The 16,495-nt window shown below is 51.9% G+C and overlaps 1 protein-coding gene across 1 annotated transcript in view; it reads right to left on the bottom strand.

Annotated features, from left to right (window-relative positions):
- The window catches only part of SLC4A3 (solute carrier family 4 member 3), an 86,048-nt gene that overhangs the window by 20,866 nt on the left and 48,687 nt on the right, over window positions 1-16,495 (bottom strand). Inside the window, exons 12-17 of the mRNA XM_044978494.1 lie at window positions 15,508-15,692; window positions 11,655-11,871; window positions 9,876-10,100; window positions 9,287-9,435; window positions 6,002-6,196; window positions 5,304-5,510 (exon numbers count right to left, since the gene is read on the bottom strand). Of these exons, the coding sequence (XP_044834429.1) occupies window positions 5,304-5,510; window positions 6,002-6,196; window positions 9,287-9,435; window positions 9,876-10,100; window positions 11,655-11,871; window positions 15,508-15,692 (1,178 nt within the window). The remainder of the gene's footprint in view (window positions 1-5,303; window positions 5,511-6,001; window positions 6,197-9,286; window positions 9,436-9,875; window positions 10,101-11,654; window positions 11,872-15,507; window positions 15,693-16,495) is intronic.

Genomic DNA, 16,495 nt, shown 5'->3' on the forward strand with positions numbered 1-16,495 from the left:
GTGCGCCCTGTCCCTGCGGAGTTTTAGCAGGACCCTGTGAACCAGCGGGAACGGCGGAAAAGCGTACAGCAGTCGCTCGACCACGGCATCAGAAATGTGTCCGACATCAAGCCCAAGGAGAGGCCTTGGAATGAGCAGAACTTCTGGCACTTCCTGTTCTCGCGAGAAGCAAAGAGGTCAACGTGGGGAAAACCCCACTTCTGGAAAACCGAATAGATGATGTCCGGGCGGATCGACCACTCGTGAGACAGGAAGGATCTGCTGAGGTGATCCGCCAGAGTGTTCTGGACTCCGGGGAGAAAGGACGCTACCAGGTCGATCGATTGGGCTATACAGAAGTCCCAGAGGCGAACGGCCTCTCGACAAAGGGGGGAGGAGCGCGCTCTGCCCTGCTTGTTTATGTAAAACATGGCCGTTGTGTTGTCCGTAAATACTGATACACAACGGCCTTGGAGATGGTCTCGAAACACTTGGCATGCTAGACGGACCGCCCTCAGCTCCCGCACATTGATGTGCAAAGCCAGCTCTTGAGGTGACCAGCGACCCTGAGTGTGAAGGCCCTCAAGGTGGGCACCCCAACCCAGAGATGATGCGTCCGTGGTTAGGGCCATCGAGGGTTGTGGTGGGTGGAATGGCATCTCCTCGCAAACTATCGTGGGGTTCAGCCACCATGTTAGGGAGCCCAGGATCTCCTGCGGAATGGTGAGTACGGAGTCCAGGCTGTCTGTGTGCGGCCTGTATACCGAAGCTAGCCAAGTTTGAATGGGGCGGAGGTGCAGCCTCGCGTACTTGGTCACGAAGGTGCTGGAGGCCATGTGCCCTACCAGGCGGAGGCAGTTGCGTACCGACGTCGTCAGGAAGGTCTGAAGACCTCGAATAATGGACGCCATTGCTTGAAACCGTGACTGTGGGAGGCAGGCTCTTGCCAGATTGGAGTCCAGAGTCGCTCCGATGAAGTCTAGTCTCTGTGTGGGCGTTAGAGTAGACTTTTCTGCGTTGATCATGAGGCCGAGACTCCCAAAGAGGTCTTTGACTACGCGCAGGTGCTGCGACACTTGTTACTGGGACATCCCTCGAATGAGCCAGTCGTCGAGGTACGGGTATACGTGTATCCGACGACGGCAGAGGGAGGCGGCGACTATGGCCATGCATTTCGTGAACACACGCAGAGCTGTAGAAAGGCCAAACGGGAGTGCAGTAAACTGAAAATGTTGATGGCCGACCACAAAACGGAGATACCGTCTGTGCGGCGGGTAAATGGCGACGTGGAAATACGCGTCCTTCATATCGAGGGAGGTATATCAGTCTCCCGGATCCAGGGAGGGAATAATGGTCCCCAGGGTTACCATGCGGAACTTCAGCTTTATCATGAATTTGTTGAGTTCTCGCAGGTCTAAGATCGGTTGCAGACCTCCCTTTGCCTTGGGGATTAGGAAGTAGCGGGAGTAGAACCCCTTGCCCCTCATGTCTTTTGGTACCTCCTCTATGGCTCCTAGAGCTAGGAGCGATTGGACCTCTTGTAAGAGGAATTGCTCGTGAGAGGGGTCCCTGAAGAGGGACGGGGAGGGTGGGAAGGTGGGGTTGAAACAAACTGGAGGTGGTATCCCAATTCCACCGTGCGCAGGACCCAGCGGTCGGAAGTGAGCTGGGACCAGGCAGGGAGGAAATGAGAGAGAAGGTTGAGGAATGGAGGAAAAGGATCCGGGAAAGTAACTGGTGGGCTGCCCTCGGGCGTCCCATCAAAAGTTTTGTTTAGCCCCCGCTGGTGGTTTAGGGGGCGCCTGATTTTGGCCTCCTTGAGGGCCAGACTGCCTTCGACGATTGCCCCTGCCACGCCGTCTGCCAAAGTCCTGACGCGGTCTAGGCGGGGCGTAAGGGTGGTGTGGCTGTGGTCGGAAGGTCCTGCGTTGGGTCACTGGTGTGTGCATACCCAGCGAGCACATTATAACGCGATTGTCCTTCAGACTTTGCAGTCTGGGGTCAGTTTTATCTGAGAAAAGGTCGTGGCCTTCGAAGGGTAGATCCTGAATTGTTTGTTGCAATTCAGGGGGAAGGCTGGACACTTGGAGCCAGGAGATGTGCCGCATCGTCACGCCTGATGCCAAAGTTCTGGCTGCAGAGTCCGCTGCATCCAGAGAAGCTTGGAGGGAGGTTCTCGCTACCTTTTTACCCTCCTCGAGGAGAGCGGTAAACTCCTGGTGGGACTCATGCGGAAGAAGCTCCGTGAACTTCCCCACGGACACCCATGTGTTAAAGTTATACCGGCTTAGGAGGGCTTGCTGGTTCGCCACCCTAAGCTGGAGGCCTCCAGCAGAGTATATTTTACGGCCTAGGAGGTCCATGCGTCTAGCCTCCTTTGACTTAGGGGCCGGGGCGTGTTGGCCATGGCGCTCCCGTTCATTCACTGACTGAACCACTAACGAGCAAGGAGGTGGGTGAGTGTAGAGGTATTCATATCCCCTGGAGAGGACCATATATTTCCTCTCCACTCCCCTTGCTGTAGGTGGAACAGAGGCCGGGGACTGCCAGATAGTATCCGCATTGGATTGGATGGTGCGGATAAAAGGCAGGGCTACCCGAGTGGGTGCGTCAGCCGAGAGGATGTCCACAACAGGGTCCTCTACCTCAGGGACCTCTTCCACCGGTAGACTCATATTCAGGGCCACTCGTCTCAAGAGGTCCTGATGGGCCCTGAGATCCATCGGTGGGGGGCCCGAGGAGGATGTTCCCGCCACTGCCTCATCAGGCGAGGAGGACGAGGAGAGGCCCGGTACCAATGGGTCTTGTAGGGGTTCCTGTACTTGCGGAACATCCTCTGCATCAGGTGGAGTCTCGATGTCCGCCGCTGGTATCGCAGCCTTGTCCGTGCCCGCAGGTGGAGGACGGCTTATCGTTGCCTCTGGTGCCCGGTGTTGTGACGGGACCGACCGTGGATGCACTGGTAGAGCACCTTGGGATTCATGGTACGCCCACTGTGTCCAGAAGGCCCAGTGATGAGGACCTTGGCTGGGGATGTCAGCATCCCTGTCTTGGTGGTAGGATGCACTACCGGCCTGAGAAGACACCGACGTGCGTCTGGAAGGCCACGGCGGTGCCGAGAAATCTTGGGGAGGTGCCACAGATGCGGATGTGCACTCTCGGGTCGGTGCCGGAGAGCGGTACCGCGAGCCGGAATGGTACCGCGAGGGAGACCGGGACCTTCTACCGTATCGGTGCCGGGAGGTCGACCGGTACCTCGAGTCCCTTCGTCTGGAGCGACTGCGGGAAACACGGTGCCGAGATCGGTGCAGAGAGTCGGATCAGTACCGGGAGTATCTGGTCGGCGATCGAGATGTCGACCGGTGCCGTGAGTGCGACCGGTACCGGGATGGAGAGCGGTACCGGGACTGCGAGCGGCGCCGGGAGCGGGAACGTCGTGAACGAGAGCGTCTGCGGGATCTCGATCTTGAACGACGCCTCTCCGTTGGGGCAACGGAAGGTGGCCTTATCAGTGCCGATTTCCCCACTGATTGAACCCCGCGGAGCCGGGGGTTGAGGCACGTCGACTCCGTCATGGCAATGAGCTCCCGTGCCATGGAGAAAGTCTCCGGTGTAGAAGGCAGGGCAAGCTCAACCACAGCAAGAGCTGGGGAGCTGTCAGGCACCGGACTCAACGGCCCTTGTGGGACCGGAATCGACTGTACCGAGCTCAGCGGAGTCGCAGGTTGCGGTGCCACGAGTGACGGTGCCGCGGCAGAGGATGGTGCCGGGCGAGCCGTCTTCGAAGGGCGCTCCTTCTGTTGCACTGCAGAAGTCGGAGCGCTCTGCTGCTTCCTCGGTCTCGGGGACAGGGAGCGGTGCCGAGCAGATGTCGGTGCCGGCAGAGGTCGGTGCCGGGGCTCCTTCTCGGTACCGGAGCGGTCCGGGGCCGAAGGGGCGCTCCTTACCGAAGCAGTCTGTTGGGTGCTCGGTACCGACACTGCAGGAGTGAGTTCCGACTCCATGAGGAGCTGCTTCAATCTAAAGTCCCGCTCCTTCTTTGTCCTTGGTTTAAAGGACTTGCAGATGCGGCACTTGTCCGTAAGGTGGGATTCCCCTAGGCACTTGAGGCAAGAGTCGTGGAGATCCCCTACTGGCATCGGCTTCTGGCACGCCGAGCACGGTTTGAATCCCGGTGCCTTGGGCATGAGCCTGCACCGGGGTGGGAAAAAGGGGCATTTTCCAATCCCCCGTTTAACTATATACACTAACTATCAATACAACAACTAATACTAACTGTAACTATAAAACTTTGAACTATAATACAATTAACTGTACAGAACTACGAGTAGCTAGGGATGTGGAGATCAGCAAAGCCGCGCTCCACAGTTCCAATGACCGTCACGGGAACTGGAGGAACTGAGGGGCGGATGGGTTGGCAGGGGTATATATCCGGCGCCATGGCGGCGCCACTCCAGGGGGCGTCCAGCCGACCCACCGAGTGTTGCTAGGGTAAAAATCTTCCGACGAACGTGCACGCAGCACGCACACACCTAACTGGAATGGATATGAGCAAGCACTCGAAGAAGAACACTGGGACACGATCCTACTTCATCTCAGATCTGCTTTGGGTTTCAAGAGGGGGAAACCTTAAGCCACAAGGATTGAGAGCCCCAGTCATTGATTGGAGCCACCCTGAATATGGAAATTGGACTATAACCTCTGGACTATTTCTAAAAGGACTTTTGGCAACTAAAAGCTCATCTCTGCTGTGTCTGAACCTCAAGAACTGAATTCAAGTCTGTCTGTAGATTGATCTTTTAACCAACACTCTCTTTTCTTTTTAAATAAATTTTAGCTTAGTTAATAAGAATTGGCTGTAGCGTGTATTTTGGGTAAGATCTAAGTTATAATCGGACCTGGGTATGTGACTGATCCTTTGGGATTGGAAGAACCTTTTCTTTTGTATGATGAGATAAGATTTTCAGTAATCATCATCATATCTGATGTGTGTCTGGATGGAAGCCTGAGGCTGGGCACTTTAAGGGAACTGCGTTGTTTGGACTTCTGAGTAACCAGTGAGATATTATAGAAGCTGTTCTGTGCTGGTTGGTAAATCTAAGTATTGGAATAACCACCACATTTGGGGTTTGTCTGCCCCGTTTTGTTTGCAGTTCACCCTAATTGAGTAACCTCAGCAGGCTCCCACAGGCAGCACCGTCACACCAGGACAGAGCACCAGGTTCAGACATGTTAGAATAGATAATGCAGGTGCTACAGAGGGCAGACGTGTGCAGTCAGAAGGGATGCATGGTGGATGAAAGGGCCACAGCTCAGCATCTTACCTTGCCTCCTAAGAAACGGCTGTTCTTGAACTTGCGCATAAAGAAAGCGATGAAGAAGGTGCCCAGCATGAGGATGAGTGAGAGGAGGGCAGTATTGGGTTGCATCCTGGTTCCCAGAGACATGGCATCAGCAGAGAGCATGCTGGCATTCAAGCCACTCTCCAAACTCGGCGGGTAAAACTTCAGCAAAGGATGCTCTGCAAAGACCTGGACAGGGGAGACAAGCAGAGGGTGCAGTCACCACCTGTGCAGAGGTGCAGGGGAAGACAGTCAAGTGTGAGCACAGCCCTGTGTGTTGCCAAGCCCATCACTGCACTTCCCCAAATAGCTCATCTCACAATCTAGCCACACCAGGGAGGTTGAGGAAGAAAGAAAAGAAAAAACTAGTTATGTGTCAAGGTACCGCTGCAGGGGAAGGGAGAGAAGGTTTGGGGGGTGTCCCGCTATGCTCCACCCAATAACTGTGCACAGCAACGTGGTTACAGCACACAGGGGGCACTCGTGTTTGGGGGCTTGAGGGGCAGCAAAGAATGGTCTCGCAGGCCCAGCCAGAAATGCTACGGGACTCTGGCCTGCATCAGAGATGTTGTTGCTGTTTTTCTCTCTATTGATTGTGGGAGACACGTGGACACGACGGTGCAGGTGCCTAGATCAGACAGTTGGGCAGACACTAGCACCCCTCCCTGGGGCTGGTTCACCTTGTAGAGTTTATAGAACGTTTCGTAGATGAAGATGAGGGAGATGAGGAAGGCAAAGATCTCCTGTGTGAAGGGCGAGATGTATCGCACCAGGAAGCTGCCTTCAGCTGCCACAATTATGAAGATGAAGACAATGAGCCACAGGCCAATCCACACTCTGCCCGTCAGGTACTCGATGCCTTGGCTCTGGCAGAACTGAAATAGGAAAATGAAGGGTTAATCACGGCCCATGGGACAGTCTCTCCCCTCTGCTCTCCCAGACCCCCACTCCTCCCCTCTCTTCCATTCTACATGGTTCTGTATCAATGTCTGGGATGGCGTGTGTACATTTTTCCACGTAGCCTAGCAAGGAAGGGGTTAAGGTAGGGTTGGAGGGAACAGGAAATGCTTCATTTGATGAGTAAAGTCACAGACTTAGTATCTGTTGTTTCACTGGGCCTGTCCTGCTCAGACTGTAGTGCTAGTTACTAGGGTGCATCCCAGGGCACACTGTGCATTGCACATCCCCTCTGCCCTGCTCCCATGCTACAAAGAAACCATGACACCAACACAGCTCCCCAGGAAAACTCCTGCTCAGCCTAGTCACCAGCCCCCCCAGGAGAGACGAGTCCGCATGCTGGGATTGTTGGAAAAATGCCAAACAAGCCTCGCTGTAGGCACGCAAAGGAACTTTCCCAACCAATGACAGCTGAACAGACCTAGAAAAACTCCCTCTGCTGATCAATGCACAGGACATTGTGCTTCAGATACCACCTCAGTCAAAGCGCTGCACGCTCCAGCCCCAAACCATAAACACGCTCCACTCCTACGCAAGCCTGGCTCCTAATGCCAGGAACAACAGGACAGACCACCCCACTCAAGCACAGAAAACACTGCACATGGGGAAGAAGAAATCACAAACGCTTGTGCTGCTCTCTAGGAGGGAGAAGCAAAGAATTCCGACAGGCCTTCACCCGTTACAAAATCCACAACCCCAAACTAGTAATCGAATCATAATAAACACTACGGATCACCAGAGAATTGTCAATCAAATGGCAGTCACCACTTTATATGAACTGTATTGATTTCCAAAAAGCCATGGATACACTGGATAGAACAGGGCTATGGAAGTTGCTATGCTACAATGGAATCCTCAGAAATTTTCATAAAAGCTCCTTATGAAAATATGACATCAAGTAATACATAACTGACTCAGCCATTTGAGGTTACTATGGGCATCAGACAAATATGTCTTATGGCAGCCACAATCTTTTCACTGGCAGTGGATTGGGTAATGAGAACGACTACAGAACAACTAAGGGGCATACAATGGCGCATAGGCGCCAACTTCTGCTAGTCCTGGTGGGTGTTCGACCCGCCCCTGCCCCTGGCCCTGCCCTGACTCCACGCCTGCCCCGCCCCCATTCCAACCTCTTCCCCAAATCCCTGCCCTGGCCCTGCCTCTTCCCCACCTCCTCCCCGAGCAAGCCGTGTTCCTGCTCCTCCCCGCTTCCTCCTGGAGCTTTTTACACTGTGAAACAGCTGTTTCGTGGCAGCAAGTGCTGGGAGCTAGGGGGAGAAGCGGGGACGGGATGCACTGAAGGGAAGAGGCGGAGGCAGAGATGAAGTGAGGCAGAGGGGCAGGGAGGGGAGCTTTGCTGCCAGTGGGTGCAGAGCACCCACCAATTTTTCCTCGTGGGTGCTCCAGCTCCGGAGCACCCACAGAGTCAGCACCTGTGCAATGGATTGTCACAAAGAAGTTAGAGGACCTTGACTTTGTAGAGGACATCAACTTGCTATCCCATGCAAGACATGCAAACCAAAATGCATTATCTCCAGGCCCATGCACAGTTAGCAGGGTTGAAGATCAACACAGCGAAAACTAAAACCATGAGAATCAACACATAACAAGACACAATAACAACAACACTTTCTGGGACTGACATAAAAGAGTTCTGATAAGAGTTTCACGTATCTTGGTAGCACTGTACGTACAACAGGTGGAACAGATGAGGACATTAAAGCCAGAACAGCAAAAGCCAGACATGTTTTGTAACTCTAAAGCCAACCTGGAAAAACTGAAATCTTGCCCTCCAAACTAAACTTCAGATATTTAATACAATTGTAAAGCTGGTCTTACAAAGTGGTGTTGAAACTTGGAGACTTATTTCGACCTTTCTATCAAAATTCCAATTTTTCATAAACAACTGCCTTAGACAAATGCTCAATACCAGATGGCCAGAAAAAAATTACAAACAAGGAACTCTGAAAGAGGATGAAACAGAAACCAGTAGGACAGGAAGTTATGGAACAAAAATGGAGCTGGCTAGGACACATGTGGAGAAAAGACCTGAATAACATGACAAGACATGGAGCCCCAGGGTGAGAGGTTAACAAGAGAGACCAACATGCAAACACACAACAGAAGCAGAATGGAAAGCTCCCAGAATGACATGGGAAGAAGCTAAGACTGCAGCAGGAGACTGGCAAAAATGGAAGACAGTGGTGATGCCCGTACGTTCTGCATGAAATAGAGAGGCATAAGAGAAAGCACTTGAAAACTGAGAGAGACAGACTCCCTGGAAATGTGGAAAAGAGTGACTAGAACTGCTGTACGTGACACTGAAAGACATTTTTCTTTCCACAGTCCACAACGTAAAGATGCACAAGAATGAAACGTCTCCAAACTGGCTGGCATAGACCCTCCCTGAACATAACTCGGGGATAAGCAAGAGGCAGCACAAATAACCACAATCTAAAATCCACATTAGAAATGAAGACTAATGCTAGGTGAGCTGTTACTGCTCTCCTAGAGAGACTGGACTGGACTGCATGGGTTGCAGGCTACACTGGGATACAGTTAGCTGAATCTGGAAAATCCTCACCCAAAAGAGAGGAGAAAAAGTGACAGAGAAAAGGAGCGTGGGCTGCATGTATAAGCACTCACCACAACAATGCAGATCAGGGCCTGGTTTGGGCAGGAGCTTATATCAGGGCTGCTGGCTAGGGCAGCACTGCGAAGCATTAATAAAATCACAATCCTAGACAGTCTCAGTGGAGAGGACCATGGTGAGAGGAGGCAGAACTGACTGGTGTGAGCTGGAATGGACAGGCAGGAGGGCAGGGCCAGGCAGCCCTGGGTGACCTGTGGTATGGTGACAGTCTGCAGGAACGTTTAGGTGTCACCCCTTTTGGCATCAGAGGAGTGCAGTTACCCCCTCTGAACAGACAAACCATGGCAAGTGAAGCACAGTACAATGGCAGAGGAAGCGTGGGGCAACATGTGACATGATGGCTTACAAATACCTTGAAAAAAGCTTCTTCAAATACCAGAAGGGGCCCCGAGAAACCAATGACAAGGAGCGGCTGAGCTCCAAGGAGGGAGAACAGGATCCCCAGAACTGAGGTGGAGATGATCAGCTCCGAGACCCCCATGAGACCCTCTGTCTTCTCTCCTAAGAGAGAACAACATGTATGTGATAAGAACCCTGTGGAGAGCACAGTCCCCAACAGAGTCACTCTGTTGCGGATACACTATGCATGGGCAGGGAGACCCCTCCTCCCCCCTGCACAGACATAACCGCCCTGCACTGGACAGGGGGTCTCACATTTGAGGGTAGAACCCCTCTCTAGCTCTGCTGTGACCACCCTTAGAATCCTGCATTCAAACACCCTGCAGGGTGCTCAGAAAAGAGCCACAAACGGAGCTGAAGCTGGAGAGGCCGAGTTACAGGGAGAGAGTACAAGCCGTGTGTGCAGCACAGCTACAGCCTCCTGAGCGAGCAGCGCTGAAGCCCTGAGGCCAGGCCGGCACAGAATCTGACGGCAGAGCCAGCGCCCCCAGCCCAGCCCGGGCTCATTTGTGCAAAGAGCAGACAGAAAGCAGGCCCATTACCTAGGAGTCCCCCGAAGGTGATGGCAGGAGAGAGAGCAGCAAAGTAGATGAAGAGAACGGCTGCAAGGCACTGGCTGTGCAAGGCGTCTCTGATGTCACTGAGATATTTGGGGTACCTGCGCTTTATGTCCTGAACCAGACCTCCAAAACAAATGCCGGTTCGCCTCAACGGGTCATCCTCAGCGTCCCCCTCCTCTTCCTCCTCAGCCTTCACTTCACACAGCTCTGGGGAGACATGGTGTATGGGGGTTACAAGGGGAATGTAGGAACGAGAACCACCCCTCTCTCCTGGGACAGATGCTGGCACATGTTGTACAGACAAAACTACACAGGATCTTTTCGGGAGCAAGACAAAGATGCCACATTTATTATGATAACAATTTGATTTATGAACAATAACTAATATCTTAATCCTTATACACACACATTATACCTAATACCTATACACACATACACACACACTCACACACTCACATTCATCAGATGTTCTTCAGCTGCTGCATAGTTACCAGTCCTGAAATAGCTTGAGTTTGTGGCTTGAGTTTGCAACTTGTGTTCATAGCTTGTGGCGGCTAACTGGCCAGGAAAGCCGGGCACAAGGACGAGCTGGGTCTCTGTTGGGCCTGCACCGATGCCCTTCCATGTTGGCAGCAGAATGTTACTCTCCTCCAAGTCTTCCATCTGACCCATCCTTTTTGTAGGCTTTAGTTTGAATCCAGAGTCTATAGGTCTTGCTGTGTCACGCTGCCTCTGGGTTTGGTGATTGATCACCTGTCAATTGCAGGCCTGACTTTCAGCCTGGGACCTGGCTTTGATCTTCCTTCTATTGCACCTTTTCTGTTTAGGGTGGACTCTGCTTAAGTTGTTAGGGCTCTTGTCTGCATCTTCAGCCGGTGGGGTTTGAACTCTATTTCATCAGGACAGGCTGGGGCTGGAGGTTGATTCCATCATCCATACATGCCTCAGTCACACATCTAAACTAAACTAATAAGATTACAGCAGGGTTTACAAAACTGAAGGTTGGAGGAAGCTTTTACAAAATGGAGTGAGCGTTTTAAAATGGGGTTTGAATTACAATATGGCAAACAGTGAACAGAAGTTACAATATAGACAAGTGTAGTGGATGGCAAACAGTGAACAGAAGTTACAATGTAGGCAAGTGTAGTGAATGGGGAACAGAAGTTACATTAATAAAGTGACAGGTTTCAGAGTAGCAGCCGTGTTAGTCTGTATCCGCAAAAAAAACAGGAGTACTTGTGGCACCTTAAAGACTAAAATAAATTTGTTAGTCTTTAAGGTGCCACAAGTACTCCTGTTTTTATTAATAAAGTGAACAATTAAAAACAATTTCATTTATCAGTTCTACACACACACCCATCTCCCACAGAACAGGTGAGCAGGGGGGGAAGCTCGGCAGGCTCCCTATACACCCCACATGAATCCTGGACTCTCCCCCCTCGGCGGTGCTCTGTCCCCATGGCCGGTCTCCGGCCCTCAGGCTTCCCACCCTCCATGGCCATGCTCTGCCCTCTTGGGCTTGCCAACCCCTTGGCCACGCTGTGCCCCCCGGGGCCTCCCACACATTCCCATCTCTGTTGCAGGACTCAGCCCCGCTCATCCCACACTAGTTGTCCTTGCTTTATCCTGTGCATGGGGGGAGGGGCCCAGAGGCCTCCTAGCCAGTAGTGCCCATGGCACAGCCTCCACTGCACCCTCCCAGGGTAGACAGGGAGACACTGGATGCAAATTCATTATCTGCCAAAAACAGAGTGAAGAGACCTTTAGCTTCCTGGATAACCCCTTCCTTCGTGGTCTTCTTCTGCTCCCTCTCCTTCCTCTTCCTCAGTAACTCTTTCTGGAAAGTAGCAATAGACCTGAGCAAGTCTTTCCCCTCCACTTCTGATGGGGGGATGACAATGCTGCAGTCCAGGAATTCGTTGATGGCGTTGAGGAGGTCCTGGCGGTCGTCAGCCATGTACGCAGCCTCATGGAAGAGCTGCAAGATAGACAGGAGGCTTAACCAACCCAAAGACACCACCAGACTACTTCTGCAGCTGCAGAACTCAGGAGCACAGCACCTGCCCTACTGCCACAGCCTAACAGACCCACATGCTCCAGCATGCCTACCCCCCTTTCCATGCCAGATCAGCTCCAATCTCCCCTGGGATCTCTTCTCCTTCATGTGTTGGATCAGACCAGTGAGGCTGCTAGCTAGGTATTCCTGCCACCTGGTATCAGAGCAATGTGCTCAGCAAGCCAGTATCATCGCTCCTGTCACACTAGGGTTATGTTGCAGTTTTAGGCTGTTTTAAGGGACTTTTCCCCATGGTCTCTAAATGCCAGGAGTCAAAGAGATGCTCCTTCTAGTTCAGAACCCAGTTGACTGGTGAGTCAGGCACTCAGGGACCACAGAGACGGATGGAGTATAAAAACTGGATAGATGGTGCATAAATAGATCAGACCGCTGGTCCACTTGGATCAGAATCCAAATTCCTGATGTGACACAAAAGAGCACGTTCTCTCTAGTCTCATCTTGTGCACTCTGCTGCACTGACAGACTAGCAGGGAGGAAACCAGCATTGTGGGAAAAGTCTGGGAATTGTAACTAGGGCACAAGAGAACAGCGCTGCCTGGATTGCCCTCAATGCTTGAATCATCTCCAGTTCTGCCTTAAGAAAATGACTATACTCAAACGTCATGCTTCAAGGCTTCATCCAGATGCCTGCAGGAGTCAGGAAGGAATTTCCCCCCCAGTGCACAATTGGCCAGATGTATTCTGGGTGTTTTTTTCACCTTCCTCTGAAGCATCAGCGATTGGCCACAATTGGAGATGGCACACTGGTGGGGTGGACAGTGTTCTGAGGTGGTACAGAGAAGGGGGAGGGACAGCTCAGTGGTTTGAGCATTGGCCTACTAAACCCAGGGGTTGTGAGCTCAATCCTTGAGGGGGCCACTTACGGATCCGGGGCAAAAATCAGTACTTGGTCCTGCTAGTGAAGGCAGGGGGCTGGACTCAATGACCTTTCAAGGTCCCTTCCAGTTCTAGGAGATAGGTCTATCTCCTATTATTAATTACTCTGTCTAAACACCTGATTGGGATGTGTTGCTCACATGCTCAGGGTCATTCTGATCGCCAGATCTGGAGTGGGGAAGGAATTTCCGCTCCACCCCTCAGGTGAGATTGGCAGAAACCTTGTGGAGTGGGGGGGTTCGCCTCCCGCTGCATGCTTTGGTCTAACTGAGGTCTTTGGGCTTAACATGGGGTATCTGGGTGAAGTTTAATAGCCTGTGGTAAACAAGTGGTGATAGCACATGAGCTCATGGTTCCTTCTAGCCTTAAACTCTGTGAAACTATGAAAGAACTTGGAATGCCAGACACAAGGGGCAGTCGGTGCCAGGGGCTTCTCAGAGACCTGACTGTAAGAACATGGAACATGGGGGAGGCAGCCAAGTGGGAACTGCCAGAGGGAATCCTTGCAAGGAAAGGGCAGGAAAAATGGAGATTAAGGCCATGCCTACACTATGGCTCTTAGGGTGACCAGACAGCAAGTGTGAAAAATCGGGACCGGGTAGTGGGTAATAGGAGTCCATATAAAAAAAAAAGCCCCAAATATCAGGACTGTCCCTATAAAATCAGGACATCTGGTCACCCTAATGGCTCTACAGTGGTGCCATAGTTGTGCTGCCGTAGCACTGTAGCGTAAATATTACCTGTGGCCACGGGAGAGGTTTTTCCATTGCTATAGGTTATCCACCTCCCCGAGCTGTGGTAGCTTGGTCAACGGAAGCACTCCTCCACTGACCTAGCCGCATCTACACTGGGGTTAGCTTGTCATAGCTACAGCGCTCAGGGATGTGACCCTCTGCAAGCTGTAGAGATGTCGACCTAACTTTCAAGTGTAAACCATGCCTATGTTTCTGCTGCCCGGAGGGTTAAAGGAAGAGGAGAGGTTTAGAGAAAGCAGGGGGGACAGTAGTGCAAGGAAAAAAGCAGGCCCATTAACAACAGATGGAGGAGTTTAATGAGGACTGTGAAATAGCTGAGGTAATGCACTGCTTTCAGAGCATGTCTGCAGTGAAAGGGACGGGGACAGAATTAGAAGCCTGCAAGGAGGTCAGGGGCAGCTGAGCTCTCTGCAACATACAGACTCCATGGAGCTGCAGCTTCAAATCCTGGCAAGGCTAACTTGGCCCTTCAGCCTTCTGATACCCAGCACGGCACCAACACTAACTAGCTAATCCTCACATCTGTGTGCAAGGTCACTACCATCCTTCCCAGTTCACTGGCAGAGAAGCGGAGGGAGAGGGAACTGGACTGCCCAGGGCCACCCACAAAGTGAGTGCAGAGCCAAGGTTAGAACATTACGGCTCCTGGTTCCTAGTCCAGGGCTCGGCCCATCAGGCCCATGCACCTCACTCTGTGGTGTCTTTCAGCTGAGAGCTCTCAGAAGCCAAGGAGCCACCTGCTCTGCATGAACAGTCTAGTGCCGAGCACAGGGCATTCGGCCAAACTCCCCTCCAGTCACTCAAGTGTCCCTGTTAGTCTCACAGTCCCAGTCAGTCCCTCTTGAGCAATAACCAGCAGATCCCCCAGGCTTCTTTGGATGGACTCCCGTCTTCTGGATCACGAAGCTGCACTCCATGCAGCCTAGGAGTTTCTGTGCTGACGCCGAACTGGCTGGGTTTGTTACCCAGCAAACAGCTGGGGATATAAAGTTTCCTATGTACAATCTCCTGCAGCCAAGAGGACACTGAAAGCTAGTCCAGGAATGTTTCATTTTCACTCTCCTCCAACCCTGGATGTCTGTAGCAGGCGCCTATAATTGTCTCTCCTTTGTCATTCCTCGTCAGAGAATGAGTTTCATTGCCATGCTATTTAGTCCTTGGAATCTAAGGTTAGACAATAATCTGCAACGGTCACTATCACTTCTAGCCCTTGATGTCTGAGTTCCCTACGCCAGGTATTGGGCACTGACACAGAAAAGCATCAACCCTCCTCTCATTCTTCCTCTGCCATTTCAGAGCAGATTCTCCCTTCTGCCTTGCGCTGGATGTTGGAAGTACACACTAGCTGAGCACAACAGCCTCTTCTCCTCTGCCAGCCACTGAGGACCCCTTCACTCCTGCCCTTGGAATGAAGTTTCTGGGAATCTCCCCTTTTGCGTTCACCTCCCAATTTAGCACTTCCTGCCCCAGCCTGATGTCTGTCCTGGTCTTTCTCTTTCACAGAATCATAGAATGTCAGGGTTGGAAGGGACCTCAGGAGGGATCTAGTCCAACCCCCTGCTCAAAGCAGGACCAACCCCAACTAAATCACCCCAGCCAGGGCTTTGTCAAACCTGACCTTAAAAACCTCTAAGGATGGAGATTCCACCACCTCCCTAGGGAACCCATTCCAGTGCGTCACCACGCTCCTAGTGAAAACGTTTTTCTTTTGTACTGAGCCATCCTCCCTGTCCCAGGCTTGGCTTCTCTGATAAGACCTGTGCCTCCCAGCACTCCCTGTCCCTAACCCCTGTCCAGAAGGGACTTGGTGCAGCCTCTCTGCAGCTTTCCTGTCCTGTGTCTGACCTCTGTCCCACCATACCACCATTCTCCATGCTCTAGCAGGAATGCACACCCAGCGCCTCACCTTGTCAGACATGAGGGTGGAAATGGACCGTCCAATTTCATGGTAATCGACGTTGGCCTGACTGGGTCCCAGCAGGACAAAGATAAACCTGACCGGAACTGGGACCTCCAGGACAGATTCCAGGAAGACAGCCTCATTCAGCCGGACAAAAGCCATAGTGGGCTGTTCAAGGAACTGCACACAGCCTACCAGGAGGCAAAGAACAAAACCACAAGGTCATGGCAGAAGTCAGGAGTCCCAGGCGACAGAGACTACAGCTCCAGAGCAGCACTGGCATGGAGAAGGGATCCCCTGGGCACATGCCCCATGGCAACTCTCTCACTCAGGCATATGACCTCCCTGCACCATCTGCCAGGACATGCCCTGGTAACATGTTGACAGAGACATACCTCACACCACACAGCCTGAGGGAACTGAAACATAAACCTGAATCTCAGCTGTCACTGAAAATACAAATAAAGTCTCTTTTCTCGGCTTTGACAACACTCCTGACATAAACCTTCGGATGGGGTTGGAAACGTAGTACGAGATAGCCCTTGCAGTGCTATAGTTAAGGTTGCGCAGAGGTTTCTGTTTACAGCCAATTTTTCAAAGTGTTCTACAATCCACATGCATACTGAGATTGGTCTGAACATTACTGTGCTGGCTGAGGATCCCGGTACAGTTAGTGATGCCAGGTTAGGATCAGTTCGTCAAGAGGTTCCTAAGATGCAGCCCCCACCAAAATTACCTGATTTAAAAATTTGCTGTCTCTTATAGTGTATTTTTGCCCTGCAGCTAGGGAAAAATAGAGGCGGGATCAACAAGGAACTGACATGAGTTTATCTCAGCTAGTGAAAGCCAACAAGCAGTCCATTTTTTAAAGTGCTATAAAATTAACAGGCATTTTCAAACAGGCTTGAAATGTAGCCCTGGTCTACTGTGACGAAGTGAGACTGTTCTGTAATATTTTTATGAGTCTAGTATGTGCCTCAGTTTCCCCTATGTG

This window comes from Mauremys mutica, chromosome 10 (genome assembly GCF_020497125.1).
Source record: "Mauremys mutica isolate MM-2020 ecotype Southern chromosome 10, ASM2049712v1, whole genome shotgun sequence".
NCBI lineage: Eukaryota > Metazoa > Chordata > Testudines > Geoemydidae > Mauremys > Mauremys mutica.